At 42.4% G+C, this 17205-nt stretch overlaps 1 protein-coding gene across 1 annotated transcript in view; it reads left to right on the top strand.

Moving 5' to 3' along the window:
• Positions 1-17205, top strand: part of TEX14 (testis expressed 14) — a 72332-nt gene that overhangs the window by 27217 nt on the left and 27910 nt on the right. Inside the window, exons 12-20 of the mRNA XM_008571276.1 lie at positions 964-1154; positions 1585-1735; positions 3294-4198; positions 7656-7762; positions 10522-10647; positions 10855-10943; positions 11918-12199; positions 14374-14474; positions 16029-16148. Of these exons, the coding sequence (XP_008569498.1) occupies positions 964-1154; positions 1585-1735; positions 3294-4198; positions 7656-7762; positions 10522-10647; positions 10855-10943; positions 11918-12199; positions 14374-14474; positions 16029-16148 (2072 nt within the window). The remainder of the gene's footprint in view (positions 1-963; positions 1155-1584; positions 1736-3293; positions 4199-7655; positions 7763-10521; positions 10648-10854; positions 10944-11917; positions 12200-14373; positions 14475-16028; positions 16149-17205) is intronic.

The following is a 17205-nucleotide window of genomic DNA, read 5'->3' as shown; positions in this document are numbered from 1 at the left end:
CCCCCAAAGTTACTTGGTTTTATGAAAGTGCAGGACTTAGAAGAGATTTCTTCAAGGAAACCTCTTTGTGCTTATGGAAGGTATAAGATGACTTCCCAGAAATCTTTCTCTTTTAACTGTTTTTTAAGACTTAACAAAGCCCACCCATCTGCTTGTCAGTGATAATGTATTTAATCCAGACAGTTTTAAAATTGAATGTTAGTGTCAATACTTAGGATCGCTGTGAGGTGCCCCTTAAATGGAATTGTAGGGCTGGCTAGGTAGCTCACTTGGTTAGAGCATGGTGTTATAACACCAAGGTCAAGGATTTGAATCCCAATACTGGCCAGCCACCAAAAAACACACAAAAAAGGAATTGTAAACGAGGGGAAAGGACTGGCCTCTGAGAAGTAAACTATGGAATTAAACACACCCAAGGTCTGGTAGATGTATAATCAATATCACTTGAAAGAAATGGAAGCCCTTCCAAACCTACAGGACTTTATAATGTGAGGGAAGTAGTCACATATCTGAAGACAGAAGACACCCTTCAAGAGAAGGAAACACACACATGCACACATGCACGCAAACAGTAAAACCACATTCACGGAGGAGGTGAGAACCAAAGTTTCACATTGTCTACAGTCCCAGAGGCAACACCACACCTTCTGTAAGATGAATGCATAGGGCTACCCAGCCTAATGCCATGAAGCAGTCCCTTCTGGTCCCTAGTTCTGCCAGCAGGGGGCCCATGTACATCATGCTGACCCTATTTTCTATCTCTGAGGCTGGGATTTCCCTGGTAAATGGGTAAAGTGGCTTCATGTGTGTGATTTGGCTTCCAAGTAGTTTTTCTACAGAGAGAAATTAATGTTTAAAGGGGTTGAATGACTCAACTAAGGTTACCCAACTTTATCTGATTTCTTTCCTTCCCACCTCCTGATTTCTTAATGTTACTCCTTCTTATTACTTTTCCCCTTACAGACAACATACCCTGGAATGGCTTGGATGGCTCAGTTATTAAAGAAGCCATAGTGCTGGGAAATTATTTAGAAGCTGACGTCAGGCTTCCGAAGCCTTACTATGATATTGTTAAGTCAGGCATCCAGGTCAAGCAGAAAGACCGAACTATGAGCCTTCAAGATATCCGGTATATTCTGAAGAATGACTTAAAGGCAAGCCCTGAAGTTGTTGGGAGTTTATTTCTGCCTACTCATCTCAGGGGAGTGGGGAGTTAAGAGACCAAGAAGAAGCTAGAGATTGGGTTGTAAGAAGTTTTAGAAAATTTCATTTTATTACACACTTTCTGTGTTCCTGAGAAAAGCCTAACTGCTTAACTTCGTGAGGGGAGCCTAACTGCTTGGCTTGAGGAGAGGAGCTGGGGGCCTTAACACCTCACAGGGGCACACCGTAGGCACGTGATGGAGGTGCAGTGAATGGCAGCTACTGCCGTTGCTTTCAGGGTATTGGTGATGACAATAAATTAGCTAATCAGGACTACGGTCTACCCAGCATTAGTAAGAGAGAGTTTAGATGGGTTTCTAAAACACCACTGACATTCAGATGATTGAAAATATGTTCTTGACAATATTTTCTGTGCTACAGGATTTTATTGGAGCCCAGAGAACTCAGCCGACTGAGAGTCTGAGAGTACAGAGATATGAACTCCATCCTGATGTCAGTGTCTATCTAGGACCGACTTCAGAACATTCAAAAGAGACCCCTGACTTGGAAATCAAAGAGCTAAAGGAAATGGGTATGGCCTAAATGCACAGGTTAAGCATCACTTTGACAGAACTGTGTTCTGAGAGTCATATGAGCTGCAACTAATTGACTCCTCCAAACTGTACATGTAACTTATGCTGGGAAAAGATGGATGCCTTACGGAAAAATTAAGATCCTTAAAATTACTAAGTTAATGCTGCTATGTGGGACTGAAAAACAAGTTGTTGTTATTGGTTTGTTTGTTTTTTTGACAGCTGGCTGGTACAAGGATCCAAACCCTTGACCTTGGTGTTACAACACTGCACCCCAACCAACTGAGCTAACCAGCCAGCCATGAAAAAAAAAAAGTTAAATTTTTTGAGCTCCATATATACTTGGCTTGGATCCAGAACTAAGTAGTAACGATGAGTTTATTTCTAGCATGATGGCTCTTAAGAATTTATCTAGTTGCGTCACAAATAAAAATGATTGTTAATATAAAAGTACTATATGCTTATGATAGAAATTTGGAACAGTATGAAGAAGAAAATTACTTATTGTAATTCTGGCACTTAGAAATAATTTAACACTTCGGTCTTCCTTCACACTTTATTTTTTATTTTTATTTATTTATTTTTTTGCTTTTCTGCTTTTCGATACATTTGGAAACTTTAGAATTAGAGCTGGAAAGGACCTTGCAATCATCAGGCTTAATGCCCTGATATTACAGATGAGAAAACTAAGGTTCAAATAGGTTGTGACCTGCTCAGAATAACAGAGCTTGTTACAGAACTGGAACCCAGGCCTTCGAATTTCAGCCAGGTGACCATTCACTTTGCCTTGACAGGGCTGAAGGCCTCCAGAGTGGCCCTCCAGGCTCTGATTACTTTGGCCTCTTCATCCCATTCTCTGAAAGCTGTACACCTGACAACCAGAGGTGGTGGGTGGTTAGACCTGGCATTATTTTTTAAGTTATTTATCCCTCCCATGATGCAGTGTCTTCTTGGGCAACGTCTCCGTCACTTTTATCAGATGCTTGCCAAGAGTGTAACATGAACTGACATCAATAGTCAAACTCCTGTGTGTAAAGAAAGCTATAATGTGATGAAGATTCAGGGGCCTGTAATTTGCATGTCTTGACAATTATACAGGTATGAGTCCACTATAAATGAAGCTTAGAATGTTTCCCTACAGGCCGGCCCGTGGCTCACTCGGTTGAGTGCAGTGCTGATAACACCAAGGCCACGGGTTCGGATCCTATATAGGGATGGCCGGTTTGCTCACTGGCTGAGCGTGGTGCTGACAACACCAAGCCAAGGGTTGAGATCCCCTTACCGGTCATCTTTTTAAAAAAAAAAGAATGTTTCCCTACAGTTTGACTCCCTGAACATTTCTGCATCATCCCATGTCAAAATGGGAACTTACACCTAGGTTAGTAATACCCTCTCACCCTCTGTGAGTATATCCAGTAATCTTCTATAACTGGGAAGGGAGTGGGAAAATAAAAAGATTTTTTCTTCATTCTTGTGCCTCTTGAGCAATAAGCCAAGTCTGCTTGGCTGTTGAATATGATCACTTTAATCAATATATGTTGTTGTTCTTTTCAACAGGCAATCAGCCTCATTCACCAAGGGGTCACTCTTCTCCCACTGAAAAAGCAACACCAGATCCTCAGGCCCCAGATCTGAGTCTGAGAGCCAAGGAGACTCAGAATCAAGATGTTCCTCCTGCTCCATTTGTGGTAGAAGAGGCCAGCAACTCCAGCTCAGGTCAGGCAAGCCTCTGCAGCTTTGAAATCAATGAAATCTACTCAGGCTGCCTAAGCATGGGAGATGACAAAGAGAAAGAGGCCCCAGGAGCTGCTTCATCTCTAGAAGAGGATAGACCAGACCAGGATGATGAACTGAAGTCCATGGAGGAAGAGCTGGATAAGATGGAGAGAGAGGCATGCTGTTTTTGTGGTAAGGATGAGAGTTCTTCAGAAGCTGACACAGAGCTCTCCTTTGAGGACTGGGACTGGCAAAATTGTTCACTTAGTTCACTCAGCCTACTTGAGCCAACCAGAGAAGCCGCGGGCAATGTGAGCAACAGGTCCAAGACTGAGGAGTACATCAGTAAGTGTGTGCTGAATTTAAAGATTTCGCAAACGCTAGCGCACCAGAATGCCGATTTGCTGAGGAATGTCCAACAAAAATTAGATAAGCTTGAGATGACGCAGAAGGAGCTGGAGAAGCACATGTCTCTGTGGGCTACCTCAAGAGAGTTTGCAAACATTTGTGACTTACCTTCAGCTGTGGGCCCTCCAGCTTCCAGTTATATCCCTCCTGTCATGCAGCCAAAAACCCACAGCAATTGTCCAACCCTAGTAAGGTTTCCAAGAACAGTGAAAGACTTTCAAGGGAGACATTTTGGCAAAAGGTCCAGGAAAAGAAGTGGCTGTGGCTGGAAACCTTTCACCCCTTTCACCCAAGTCTCTGAAGAAAGCATTAGGAATCAGTCAGAGACGAGCCATCAGGTAAACCTACTGGGAAGAAGGGGCAGCTTAAGCAGGACCCTGGAGCCAGGTCCAACATTGCCCCTAACCTGTGTGCAGGGACTGACATACAAATGCAGTCGGCTCATAGCCAAGTCCTCTTGGCTTTGGGAAATAATGCCTCCAGGATGGAATTCCAAAGTAGATACTCTTTACCTCCCATTCCAAACCCAGCACACAGCCCATGTCTTTGTAAATTCATTTGTGTCAGGTTGAACCATGTGAAATTGCTGTTTTATAGGTTAAAACAAGTACTGGCAATTTCACATGGTTTAACTTATTGTATAAGGTATCTTGGGCAGCTATTAATCTCTCTTCTAAATTGCTTATTCATTCTTTTATTCACTCAACAAACATTTATAGAGCCAGAGGCTATTAGACCCTGGGATATAATGGTGAGAAAGGCACAGCTCTTCCTGTAAGTAGCTCAAACATCAGAGCTACTGAGGGACTGAGGGACCTGGTGGTCAAAGAAGACACTTCAGAGTTGGTGAGCAGCCACGATGGGAGCTGGCCTGGGAGGTTTAGCTTGAGGCTTAGTGAGGTTGCAGAGTGGCTGCTTTGTGAGCTCCTTATGGACAGGGTCTAGGTGTTACTAATTCTTTGTCCCAGCATCTAGTATGGTGTCTGACACACAGAATGTCCTTGATAAATGGTCATTGAAAGAATGAGAATGAATGAATGAATGAATGAGTTTGAACAAGTTCACACATTCTTCCTCTTGAATGAATGATAGAACTTTAGAGCTGGAAGACCCTTCAGACATGGATCCTTCTGGTCCTTCTAGGTTTTATAAGTGTTCTTTGGTGAAATGAGACTTTTACTAGTTAACATCAAACGTTTTCTGTGGTCTGAGGGTATATTGTTTTTTCTTTCAGTTCTGTGTTGGATTGTTTGCTGTTCCTACTACTTAAAATCTGCCCTGGAACTAATTTGTTGTCCTTCGCTTACTTCTAAAATGGGGGAACTTCCTGTGGGGACCAGTACTTGAGCTCTGTGGTTGAGCTAAATTGCTGCTTTGCTGCTGATTCCCTGGGGAAGGCTTTTTGTGCAGCTCAGGTTTTAATGGTTGACTTTATAGGTAGTTCTGGGTCTCATGGATCTAGTACACCTGTGTTGTGTGGAAACTCTGGTCTGGGCGTGAGTCTTTCCAGCAAACTGCACACTCTGCAATTCTATATTCCTGACCAGTCTTCTCTGAGTGGTCCTGCACTGATTGGGGGTCAGATCAGCTGTCCTTGCTGTGCCCCAGTGTTCCCCCAGTGGGCCCATTTTCCCAACCCCCCATGCTCCAACCACTTCCTGTGGACAGGCTGTGTGCCAGTCCATTGTAATGATTCATTGGCCTCTGAGTGGCTCCTTCCTCCTGTGTGGGTCCACAGGAACCCTATTAAGTAGTCTTGCTGGCCTGGGGCCACCAAGGCCCTCTTCTCCTCTGCAGCCTCCAAGCAACTGCATCTGAAGGACACAGCTGTGGCTTTTGCCAGCTCCTGCTCCTTGCGCTCACCAGCTCCAGCCTGGAAATAGCTGGGGCTCGAAACGATTGGGGCAGTTCTTTCTCTCATTGTGGCTTCTCTTGCCTTCAGGCACTCCATTGGTCTCTCCTCCTCTTCCCCTGATCTCTAGTGGCCCCAGCTTGTCTGTCATTGCTTTTTTTTTTTTTTTTTTTAAAGATGACCGGTAAGGGGATCTTAACCCTCGACTTGGTGTTGTCAGCACCACGCTCACCCAGTGAGCGAACCGGCCATCCCATAGGATCCGAACCCAGGGCCTTGGTGTTATCAGCACCGCACTCTACCGAGTGAGCCACAGGCCGGCCCTGTCATTGCTTTTTAATGGTTGTAAATTGGTTGATTTGTGGGAGAGAGTGATGCTGGGGACCATCTATTCTGCCATCTTGACCAAAAGCCGGTTACCTGTTGTTGTGTAAGAAAACAAAAAAGCCAGAACTTAGTGGCTTAAAGTAACAGTAGTTCATTATTTCTCACAATTCTGTGTGTCAGGAATTTACAGAGTTCACCTGGATGGTTCTTCTGTTCCATGTGATACCTATATAGGTACGCTTAGCAGTTCCAGCCTTAAAGCAGCCGTGACCCAAAACGCTGCGAGCACTTTTTTCTTTCTCTCATCATGGTTTCTCCTGTTTTTGTGCACTCCATAGGTCTCTCTTCCTCTTCCCCTGAGCTCCAGCGGCCCCAGCTTGGCTGTTACATTTTTATATTTGTAAATTGGTTGACTTGTGAGAGAGTGTGACACTGGGGACCGTCTATTCTGCCATCTTGACCGGAACTCTGTGACGGTGATATTTTTTTGAACATCTGTTATTATGAAGTGCCATGATACAGCCCCTGTCGAGATATATTTACCCATACACAAAGGCCTCTGGATCTCATACTGCAGGGAGCTTGTGATAATTTTTTTATGCCTCCTCTCACTTTTATGCATCTTGTTGCCATCCAAGCCCCACATTTGTTGCTTTAATTTGCTGTAGGCTAGAAAATATAAAGTTTGTTAAAATTATGTTAAAATTGAGATAAACAGATCCCAAAGTCTCTCTTTTGAATAAAGTACATAGACTTTATTTTACTTCTGCTATTTTCAAAATATTGTTGTCTTTATTTTTTTTTCATAGCATTGCACCAGTAGATATCATTGTCCCATTTTTATGGATGAGGATGCTGAAGTATGAGACTCTGTTAGGTTAATCTGAGTAAGGCTTACACTAGAACCCAAGGCTCAGGGCTCCTGCCACCAAGATCTGCTGCCTTCATATTAATGTAGGGAGAAAATGCTCAGGAAGATGTTTCAATTTTTGATTTCTATTTTGTCTGCTCATTCTCCATTTGCACCCTGTCTGGACTGGGTTCATGGGGCCAACATTTCTGGGTAAAGACCTCCAGGTAAGAGATGATTTACTAGATAAGAAACATGCAAACGGAAATTGTCTTGGTAGGTCTGGTTATTTCTATACGTTTAGCAAGAATGATTTTTTTTTTTTTTTTTTTTTTTTTTTTTAAAGATGACCGGTAAGGGGATCTTAACCCTGGACTTGGTGTTGTCAGCACCACGCTCAGCCAGTGAGCAAACCCGCCATCCCTATCTGGCATCTGAACCCGCGGCCTTGGTGTTATCAGCACCGCACTCTCCCGAGTGAGCCACCGGCCGGCCCTAGCAAGAATGATTTTTTTTTTTTTTTAAAGATGACCGGTAAGGGGATCTTAACCCTGGACTTGGTGTTGTCAGCACCACGCTCAGCCAGTGAGCAAACCCGCCATCCCTATCTGGCATCTGAACCCGCGGCCTTGGTGTTATCAGCACTGCACTCTCCCGAGTGAGCCACGGGCCGGCCCTAGCAAGAATGATTTTGAAAGCAGTGCGAGAGTGAAGAGAAGAGGAAGTCCCTCATCAAAGCACTGAAACATGTTTATTGCTTTTTAAGCTGCCAGCTGTTTGTGGCCCTGGAAAACAGAACACAGGTGAACAATTTCAGCCCACTCAAGGAGCCAAAGACAGTTTGGAAAGAAGCAGAAACCAAAATACCAGTAGGTGGGTCAACATTGTATTGGTTTTTGTGTCACCATGCCTTTAGATCCCCATGTGACCATAAGTCCACTTAATGATCTTCATATGTCTAGTGACAAAGGGACTGAGGGACAAAGTGAGTGAGGAAGAACAGTGCAGAAACAGATCTTGGCAGGTTCTCTCTAATAAGTGAGTGGAAAGAGCAGTATAATGGAAACTTGTAGGAAACCTCAAAGGTAAAGTGGCTGGCAGGTTAATAAGACAGAACTCATCATTTGTCAAGAGCAAAGCATCTTGCCTTTCCAAAACTGCTCAGGTAGTTTTTCTTATAAATAGAAATGCCAAGTATTCCATTTGCCAGTGCTACAGAAACCAAACTAATTGGAAACCAGGGTTTTTAAAGTCACAACCCAGAGGGGGAGTTGAACAATATCACTGTTACCTGGAATGTCTGATTTCCAGTAAGATTATTAAAATGAATTGGCTTGAGCACAAAGCACTAGAAGGAGGGTACATATGTACACTGAGTTTTAAAGAACTAGTGTAAAATAAATTTTATTTTACATAGGGGAATTAAATGAGGCAATAAGTGTTTCTTAAGGTAGACTAGTATATCAGTTTTAGTTTTTCTTTTCTGTGGATAAATGGCAGCTAATTCACAGCTTTGAAGTTCGGTTCTCCTGGAAAAAAGTAATTTTTGTCTGCCCCCCCGCCCCCCATGGTGACTGGGAGTATCATTTCATGTTGATAAATATGTACATAAGGGATAATGAAGGGAAATGCCCAGACATTTTAGAACAGTGATTTCAGCCTTATGAAGTGAATTATGAAGAATCACCCAACTGGTATCAGAGGGTATGGCACTCACACTTATATTACATTATGTTATATTAGATTACATTATATTATATTATATTAATCACAATGGTTATAATTGTGACATTATAACCATTAGATGATAAAAACCTGTAGTTGTGACCTTCCCTGCCCAGCTTCACCCTTTTCTCCCAAAAGAACAAAAAACAGACCAAAGAAAAGTATAATATTTTGCTACCTATCCACCTAGTCTTTTTGTATGCTTTTTAAAAAAATTATTGTATTTGCAGGCAATTTTATATCCTGATTTTTCACTTTACATTAGAACAAGAGCATTATCCCATGTTATTAAAAAAAACACCATGTAAACTTACTTTGAAATTGTTAGATTTCCCCCATTGTTGAATTTTAGGTTGTTTCATTCTTTATTTTTTATTTATTTATTTTTTTACAAAAGATGACAACTCTACTTCCTTATGGCATCTTCCCCCTCAAAACATTGCTTGTACATTTTTAAGTCTTTGTTTCAACCTTGGCTGTTTAGTATATTAGTTTTCCCTCCTAAACTGTAAACTCCTTGAACCCAGAGTTTGAGTGATTCATTTTGCATGGGTTGAACGATATTATTATTATTTTTTGTCTTTTCCTTAATTAACAAAGTATTGTTATTGTAGACAATTTTGAAAATACAAAAAAGAAAATTAAAATTATCTGTAATTCCATCACTCTGAGATTAACAATTGAGAATCCTCTACCCACCATTTAAAAAAAAAATAGATTACATCCAAGCTTTTATAAATTACTGATAATATTCAAACTTTCATAATTGTAGGTATGTCATGAAAATTGTAGAATATAAGTACGGTTCTTTATTTTTATTTATTTATTAGTAAATAAATAAATATTTATTTATTATTTATGGGGCCGGGGCCTTGGTGTTATCAGCACCGCACTCTCCCGAGTGAGCCACGGGCCGGCCCAGGTTGTTTCATTCTTTATTCTGTTATGAACAGGGCCACATAGTGACTTGTAAATAAAGCTTTTTCTGTATTTTGGATTATGTCCTCAGGATAGATTCCCAGAAGCGAAATTACTTGGTCAAAGGGTTTGACATTTTAGAGATTCTTGATAGCTGTTTCCAAAAATCTCTTAAAAGAAGCTGATCGGATCTGACCTCTCTGATTCAATAGTCTCTGCTTTCCAATCCAGCTGGGCAGTAGGGCATTCTGGATAACAGGCCATTCATATCTATGCCTCAGATTACATTTTTTTTTTTTTTTTTAAAAGATGACCGGTAAGGGGATCTCAACCCTTGGCTTGGTGTTGTCAGCACCACGCTCAGCCAGTGAGCCAACCAGCCAACCCTATATAGGATCCGAACCCATGGCCTTGGTGTTATCAGCACCGCACTCTCCCAAGTGAGCCACGGGCCGGCCCTCAGATCACATATTTCTGAAAAGTTAGTTTAATAGACAATTATATATCACGGAATATTTAGAGGAAAAAAGATGCCCTTGTTTTGCAGATAAGGAAGCCTTGACCCAGAGAGATTGACATTTGCCAAAGACAGATAGTTAACCTAGCAGCAGCTCAGGGTCTTGAAGTCAAGTGACACTAGACTGTTTTACTCTGAATGTTCTTCAGGATCCCTGGTGCATTAAGACCATCTTTACGGATGTTAGTTATTGTGCTGTCACTGATATGTAGATAGGCCTGTTACCAGAGAATTCTGACAGAAGGGCAGGAGTAGAAACTTCACCTGAACCATCACCTGTGATCTGTGGCATGGTGGGAGGGGGGAGCTCTGCAACAGCCCAAGGATCAGGAATCTGTCTAGTGAAACTGTTTCAACTGTGAGTTTCTTCTATCTCTGAAAATTTCCCAAGAGCAACCTTAGAATCATGAAATTTGAATGTGGCAACTGAAAAACCTTAGAGATCTTCTAGCCCAGTTCTTTCATTTCTTAGCCAAGGAAGGCCTAGAGAGTCCAGTGCCCAAACCAAAGTCACACAGCTCAATAGCTCACTCTTCACTGTGTCAAGCCACCTGCCGGGACCTCTTGGGTCATTCAGCCCTTGCCAGGACTCTGCCAGGTAAGGAGCTTTGTGGTCTGAACACTGGAGAGTCTGGTGCTCTCTGGTGGTGGGCAGGAGTCAGTGCAAGTTCAGGAATGGCTCATGGAGTAGGGGACAGTTACTCTGCGTGGGTTGGTGGATTTTGAGCTCTGTCAGGTACTTCAGCAAACTGATGTGTTTGTGTCCACCTGCTACCCTACTCCCCAAAAAACTGATGCAATTTAGGATCAGTGTGGAATCTGTGTCTTCTGAAGTCTATAAAGCAAAGTCAAGAAATAACGAAGATGATGGAGAGGTACACTTAAAGTGGAAAAGTGAGTATAAAGCCATGGGTTTTGTTAGGCAAAATGAAATTTAAAATATATTTTAAAACTGGTTGATATCTCTAAGTACGCAGCCTGTATTACACTGTTTAGACCCATACCAATGTCCTTCTACTTCTTTTCTTCCATTAGATCATTCTGTTTTATTTTTTTATTTTTATTTTTATTTTATTTTTGTCCTTTTTGAGACCAGCCGCACCATGCTCAGCCAGTGAGCGCCCCGGCCATCCCTATATAGGATCCGAACCCGCGGCAGGAGCGCTGCCGCGCTCCCAGCGCCACACTCTCCCGAGTGCTCCACGGGCTCGGCCCAAGATCATTCTGTTTTAAAAGCAAGGTTATTCTACTACAGATTGCAGAAGGGAAATGTTTTTTTTTATTTCTAGACTTTACAGGAAATATTTCTATTGTATATATAAATGTATATTATATAACAAATGTAACACAGTGCACAATACAGTTGCCACTTGAACAACATGGTTTTGAATCTCATGTGTTTACTTATACATGATTTTTTTCAACTAACTGTGGATCAAAAATACAGTATTCTTGAGATGCAGAACCCGCACATGTTGAGGGCCAACTTTTCATATATGCAGTCTCCACAGGGCCAACTGCAGGACTTGAGTATCCATGGATTTTGGTATGGGGGAGGGACCTGGAACCAATCCCCTGTGTGTACCAACGGATCACTGTATAGATATTTAATATACAACATTATTAAAGTGGTGGAGAGCATGCAGTGTCACTCTCACATACCCTAGGGGCATTATCTTTTTGTATCAGTTTTATCTTGTAAGCTTAAAATGTTTATCTTTTAATACTAGCTAAGGATGATGCAATTGTAAAAAGGCAATTATTGTTACAATATGAACTATAATAGTATTACCTGTCTCTTTAAGATGAAAGCTTTTGTTTCCAATATTCACAGTGATGTTTTAAATGCTGTTTTCTCTTATGCCCAGTGGAGGTGAAAGAAATGGTAGAGAAAGCAGCTACTGGGCAGCTCACAGTACCTCCATGGCATCCCCAGAGTAGTTTGATTTTAGAGAGGGAGGCTGAAAATGAGCATGATCCCCTGCTACAATCCCCTGTTAGGGGCCCTGGGAACATGAATTGGCAGCAAGTTGTAGAGCATCAAAAGGAAAATAAAGACCCAGGAAGAAATGGCAAGTTTGACAAAACAGACAACAGTGACTGTGACAGCAACCAGCATGGCAGACAGCGTGGGCCTCAAAGCTTCACCAGTAAGTTCAGTTGGGAGAATTGGGATAGGTGAGCTCTATCAAGTTATCAGCTCTCAAAATTAAGTAAACCTCCTGGCATGTTTCTTTTGCTCGGTCCTCTCCTTTTCTGTCTTTTTGGGAACCTTTTTTTTTTTCCTTTGGCAGCTGGCTGGTACAGGGATCAAACCCTGGACCTTGGTGCTATCAGCACCACACTGTAACCACCTGAGCTAACTGACCAACCCCTTGGGAACCTTGAATTCCAGGGGAAAGCAGTATACCCCTTTGTCCGAGTGTGAGCTAATAGTATAATGCCCATCAAACTGAGAAGGTGTCCAGTTACCAAAGAACAGAGCAGGCAACTCCATACGGTTTACAAGGAGTTGTCTTTTATTATTATCATTATTATTATTGTTATTATTATTATTGGCAGGTGGTTACTTACAGGGAATGGATCTGGTGGAGTAATGATCCAAGTGCTGTGCAGTTGCTTTCTTTACAACCCCTGGGGGCAGGAGTTGAAGCTTATAAGGGACTTAGGGACAAAAGTGGAGCTATGCCAAAGAGAGAAAGGTTGTAGAAGTGGAGGATTCCCAGGTGCCTTGCAGCTTTTTGTTGCTTATCCCTTGGGGTGATTGGGTCATTCTCCTTATCTTAGACAAGCATAGCATTGTTACTTTTTCTTCCTCAGTTGCTAAGCAGCCTGTGCAGGGGAAAGATTATAACTATTAAAGTCAGCTCTAAAGGCACGAGGATGGAGTGAGTTCTGACCAACATTCCTACATCCATTGTATCCCACTGTGCTTCCCATGGGCAAAGAAATCCAGAGATTAATGAGTTTTTTTATTGCTGAAACAGACCCCTTTATTCAAAGGAAGTAAAATCTCTACACACTGACCTAGGTCCTGGGTCTAACCTGGCAAGGAATCAAACCCTTTTTACCTGAGCGAAGAGGTGGGCCACCACTCCCTACTGTCCCTTTCTTTGCATTGTATTCTAAGCTGGGAATAAATCCATTGGCTCCCAGAGAGTCTATGTCAGTAGAACCTAGAAACGAATGACATTAACTGTCACCAGTTTATGGATTTACCGGTTAAAACTGAAGGCTGTATATTTCCACCTGGTGATTTGCTTATAATCAGGGAATGGGATATTATTTCATAGTTTGTAAGCCAAAGAAAAGTACTTCTAGACAGAACCGCCGCTACCGTCATCATCTCTAACTCAGCTCGACTGCGTCCACTGCCGCTACCATGTCTGGAGGGAGTTGCAGTGCGGTCGCCCGGCCAGCCAGCCACCCCGCCGCACCCTCTGCCCACCTGCCAGCACACTCACTGCCCTCTGCAGCTGCCCCAGCCCCGTCAGGCCAGCCAGGCCTCATGGCACAGATGGCAACCACGGCCTCTGGGTTAGCTGTGGGCTCAGCTGTGGGACACGTCATGGGCAGTGCTCTGACTGGAGTCTTCATCTGGGGAAGCTCCAAGCCCACCCAGCCTGCTGCCCAGCAAGCCCCTTCCCACGCTGCCCCCCAGCCCATGCAGATGGGGCCCTATGCCTACGAGATTAAGCAGTTCTTGGACTGCTCAATCACTCAGTGACCTGACCCTGTGTGAGGGCTTCAGCGAGGTCCTGTAGCAGTGCAAATACAACCACTGTCTGAGCTCCCTGCCCTGAAGAGGCTGGTGTAGACTCATGGGCAACCTCCGAGATGACTCCCGAGCCACAGCCCTGCACTCACCTCCACCCCCTCACTGACAGCAGGACCATGATGCCATATTGTTCCCATGTAGCTGGGATTGGGAGTGAGGAGGGGTTTTCTAACCCCACAGATAACCCGAGACACAGATGTGCAATGAAAAGAGTATATTTTAGGGAAAAAAAACAAAAGTACTTCCAAAATTATCATTCATCTTAGGCAGAAAATCTATTGGCTTGGGTATTATTGGTATTTAATAGAGTCTGTTTCTTGTCAAGTCTCACACTTGAATGAATGGGTAAAAGGATGGATGATCCAGGGCTGCATTTTGGACCAGGCTAAACTGACAGTCTCTGCTGTATGGACTGAACCTAACGTGGGGCATGGCCACTTCTGGCAGAATACACACACATCTCTTCTCTCACATTATCTTTTGCCCTTTCCATGCTATCTGAATATCATTGAGTGACTTTGGCCCTGATTGTTTTGTAATTATTAGGTATCAGGCACCTGGCCCCCAGAAAAAATGAGCAGCCAGAGCATAGTGAAGCCTTTCAAGCAAGTTCTGATGCATCTGTGGTCACTGAGAAATTTTGCAGCGTAAGTAATGTGCTCTGGAGAGCCGAGTTGAACCCAAGGGTCGAATAAAGTAGAACTGCATTGTCATTATGTATTATGACACCAAAATAATATCTATAGTAGTTCTTTTTGGTTGGAGCATGTATCCTCATGCCACTGACGTGAATAAAGTAGTCTTTCCTCCCTGCCTGATAATTTTTGAGTCAGTTTAACTCAACATATTTTGTGTCTTGGAGTTTGGGGAAAACAAAGACGAGTGTCACATTCAGCTCTGGCCATTGGGCTTCCTGTTTAGTTGGGTAGACAAGACCAACCTCATGGCTTAGCAGGTGACTGAGGTAAGATTGGAAAAGCAGGGCTAGGGCTGTGGAGACAGTGCCTTCACCTGGAATATCCTCTAAGATCCAAATTCAGCTCTTAACTCAATGGAAGGAATGTGTTTGTGCCTGACAGCTATGCCTCAGCAGGATCCATGAGGTCTAATCATTTCCTACCGTTTGCATTGTAGTTACAGCCTTGCTTCAGGGGTTTAACACATTCTGGGCCGCAGTCCAGCCAGACTAAGGAACCAAAATTTTTTTTTATTGTCATTGACATGGGGCCACAGTCATTTAAAGAATATAGACAGCAATTGAGAATAACACAATACTCATGTAAGATAAGGATAGAATAGTGATTTAAAAAAATAGTATTGTGTTTATTCATGGCATACAAAGTACTTATAAGGAAAGTGTATTCTTTCTCTCATGTGAGGGCTGGAAGGACAGGCCACATTAAGCACATTGGCTTGGCTGGAGAAGCAGGTCTAGTCAGGGAAGTGGGGAAGGTGAGGGGAGGCTGTGCTTGTCTGAGAAATTTCAGTTTGATATGAGAGGTGAAGGGGAGCAGCTGTTAAGTGCACAGGGAGGGAAGTGTGTGGCAAAAGCACTGTCCAAAGAAGTAAGCCACAAAGTCTCTGCAGGGGGACGGTAGAGAGAAGACTCAGTTGTCTGGACATGTGTTAATTAGGGCCTGAAGGTAGCATAATAAACAGAAAAAGAAGAGGTGGAGCAGAGATGCTGAAGAAATAACTTACAATATCTTAATTATATTGTTGAGATTGCATTGCTATTTTAAAAATTATGCTCCTTCACTTGCCTTTAACTGTACTACCAGAGGGACTCCCAAGTTTTGGGCAGCTTCAGCCTCATCTGTGGGATGATGCCAATCCATGGGCTATGTCTGGGTCCTTGAGTGGTGTTTATATTCGATCCCCAGCTTGAGTTGTGTAGGGCTTTTGTTCTTACATAGACTCGTAGAGCAGAAAGGTCTCCTGATCCCCACCCATTCTCCCAGGATGCTGAGACTCAGGATTGTCATTCCAATACACTGACTCCAGGCAGTTCACAGCTGCTTTTCCCCACAAGGGAGGAAGGCAGAGGCACATGCACAGACAGGCAGGGAGAGCCAGTTCAGATCGTCACACTGACTTCTGGGCAATTCTGGATAACCCCGTTATTAACAATACATTCAGCTATAAAAGGATTTGTTTACAATGAACAGCAACTTAAAAGTGATTTCCTACATTATTAATAGGATCAGTCGGTGCAATCAACTTGTTCATCAGAGTCTTCTGAGGATGTAACAGATGAATTTTTAACTCCAGACTATGAATATTTTTACTCCTTGACTGCTCAAGAAAACTTAGCTGTAGAGGTAAAAATCAGTTCAGGGTAAAGTACATTTTGAGCTTTCACTATTACCTTATTCTTTTAAAATCATTTTTATTAAAAAATAGCTTATGCATAAAAGTGTACATTGTTGGCTTGCCAGTGTTTTCATATGTGTTTATTTTTTATTTTTTATATTTTGGTGGCTGGTACTTCATATGTGTTAAAAGCATCTGAAAAATAAGATTTTTGAGAATGGAAGGTCATGTGCAGTTTCTTCCAAAATTGTGGTTCCTGCATTTGTACAGTGCTTTGTGCTTTTTTCATGCTACCTAATTCACATATTCTTCCTGTGGGGAAGAGAGGAAGGCTATTATCCCTCTCCGTGAAGAATTGGTGATCGCAGATAAATGGAATTAACCCTGGCCTGCCACGCTCTAGTGGTTGGAGATCCAAGATTAGAGGCCAGGGTTTAGCAACGAATATGAGACCATCCAGTACTCCAAATTTTCTTGGGATTCTGCCTAGCTTTTGAAAGAACCAACGTGTACAGTATTTTCATTTGTAAAATGAAATTTGTTGGATTCTCTTATTAACTTATGTAATTTCTACCCCTAATCTTTTTGGGATCTTTTACTGATATGAAGGGTGGGGTGGAGGAAAGGGAAGATTGCACATGTCAATCACAGCATTTGACTGACAACAAGAATCCCAGGATACACCAAAAGTACAATTTCCTCTTGTCTGTGCTTCTGAAAACTCAGAGTAGTTTTTCATTAACAGTCCTTTAAATATTCTTTATTTTACTGTGAACAGAGTGGGACATTAAGAAATTTTTAATAAAATGATAAAATATATATATACACACATATGTATATGCATATATACATATATATAAAGTATAACAGAGAAAAGTACACAGACCTTAACTGTACAGCTCATGACCTTTCACAAACTGGAACACTCATGTAACCAGCCTCCAGGTTAAGAAACAGAGCATTATAAGATCCCCAGAAGGTCCCCTTGTTCTTCCTACCAGTCACTGCTTCTCCCCAAAAGGAACCATTGTTCTTTTTTTTTTTTTTTTTTTTTTTTTTTTTTTT

Source organism: Galeopterus variegatus, unplaced genomic scaffold, assembly GCF_000696425.1.
Source record: "Galeopterus variegatus unplaced genomic scaffold, G_variegatus-3.0.2 Scaffold673, whole genome shotgun sequence".
Lineage (NCBI taxonomy): Eukaryota > Metazoa > Chordata > Mammalia > Dermoptera > Cynocephalidae > Galeopterus > Galeopterus variegatus.
The sequence above is the reverse complement of the archived record's forward strand: the minus strand, read 5'-3'. Positions and strand labels throughout refer to the sequence as shown.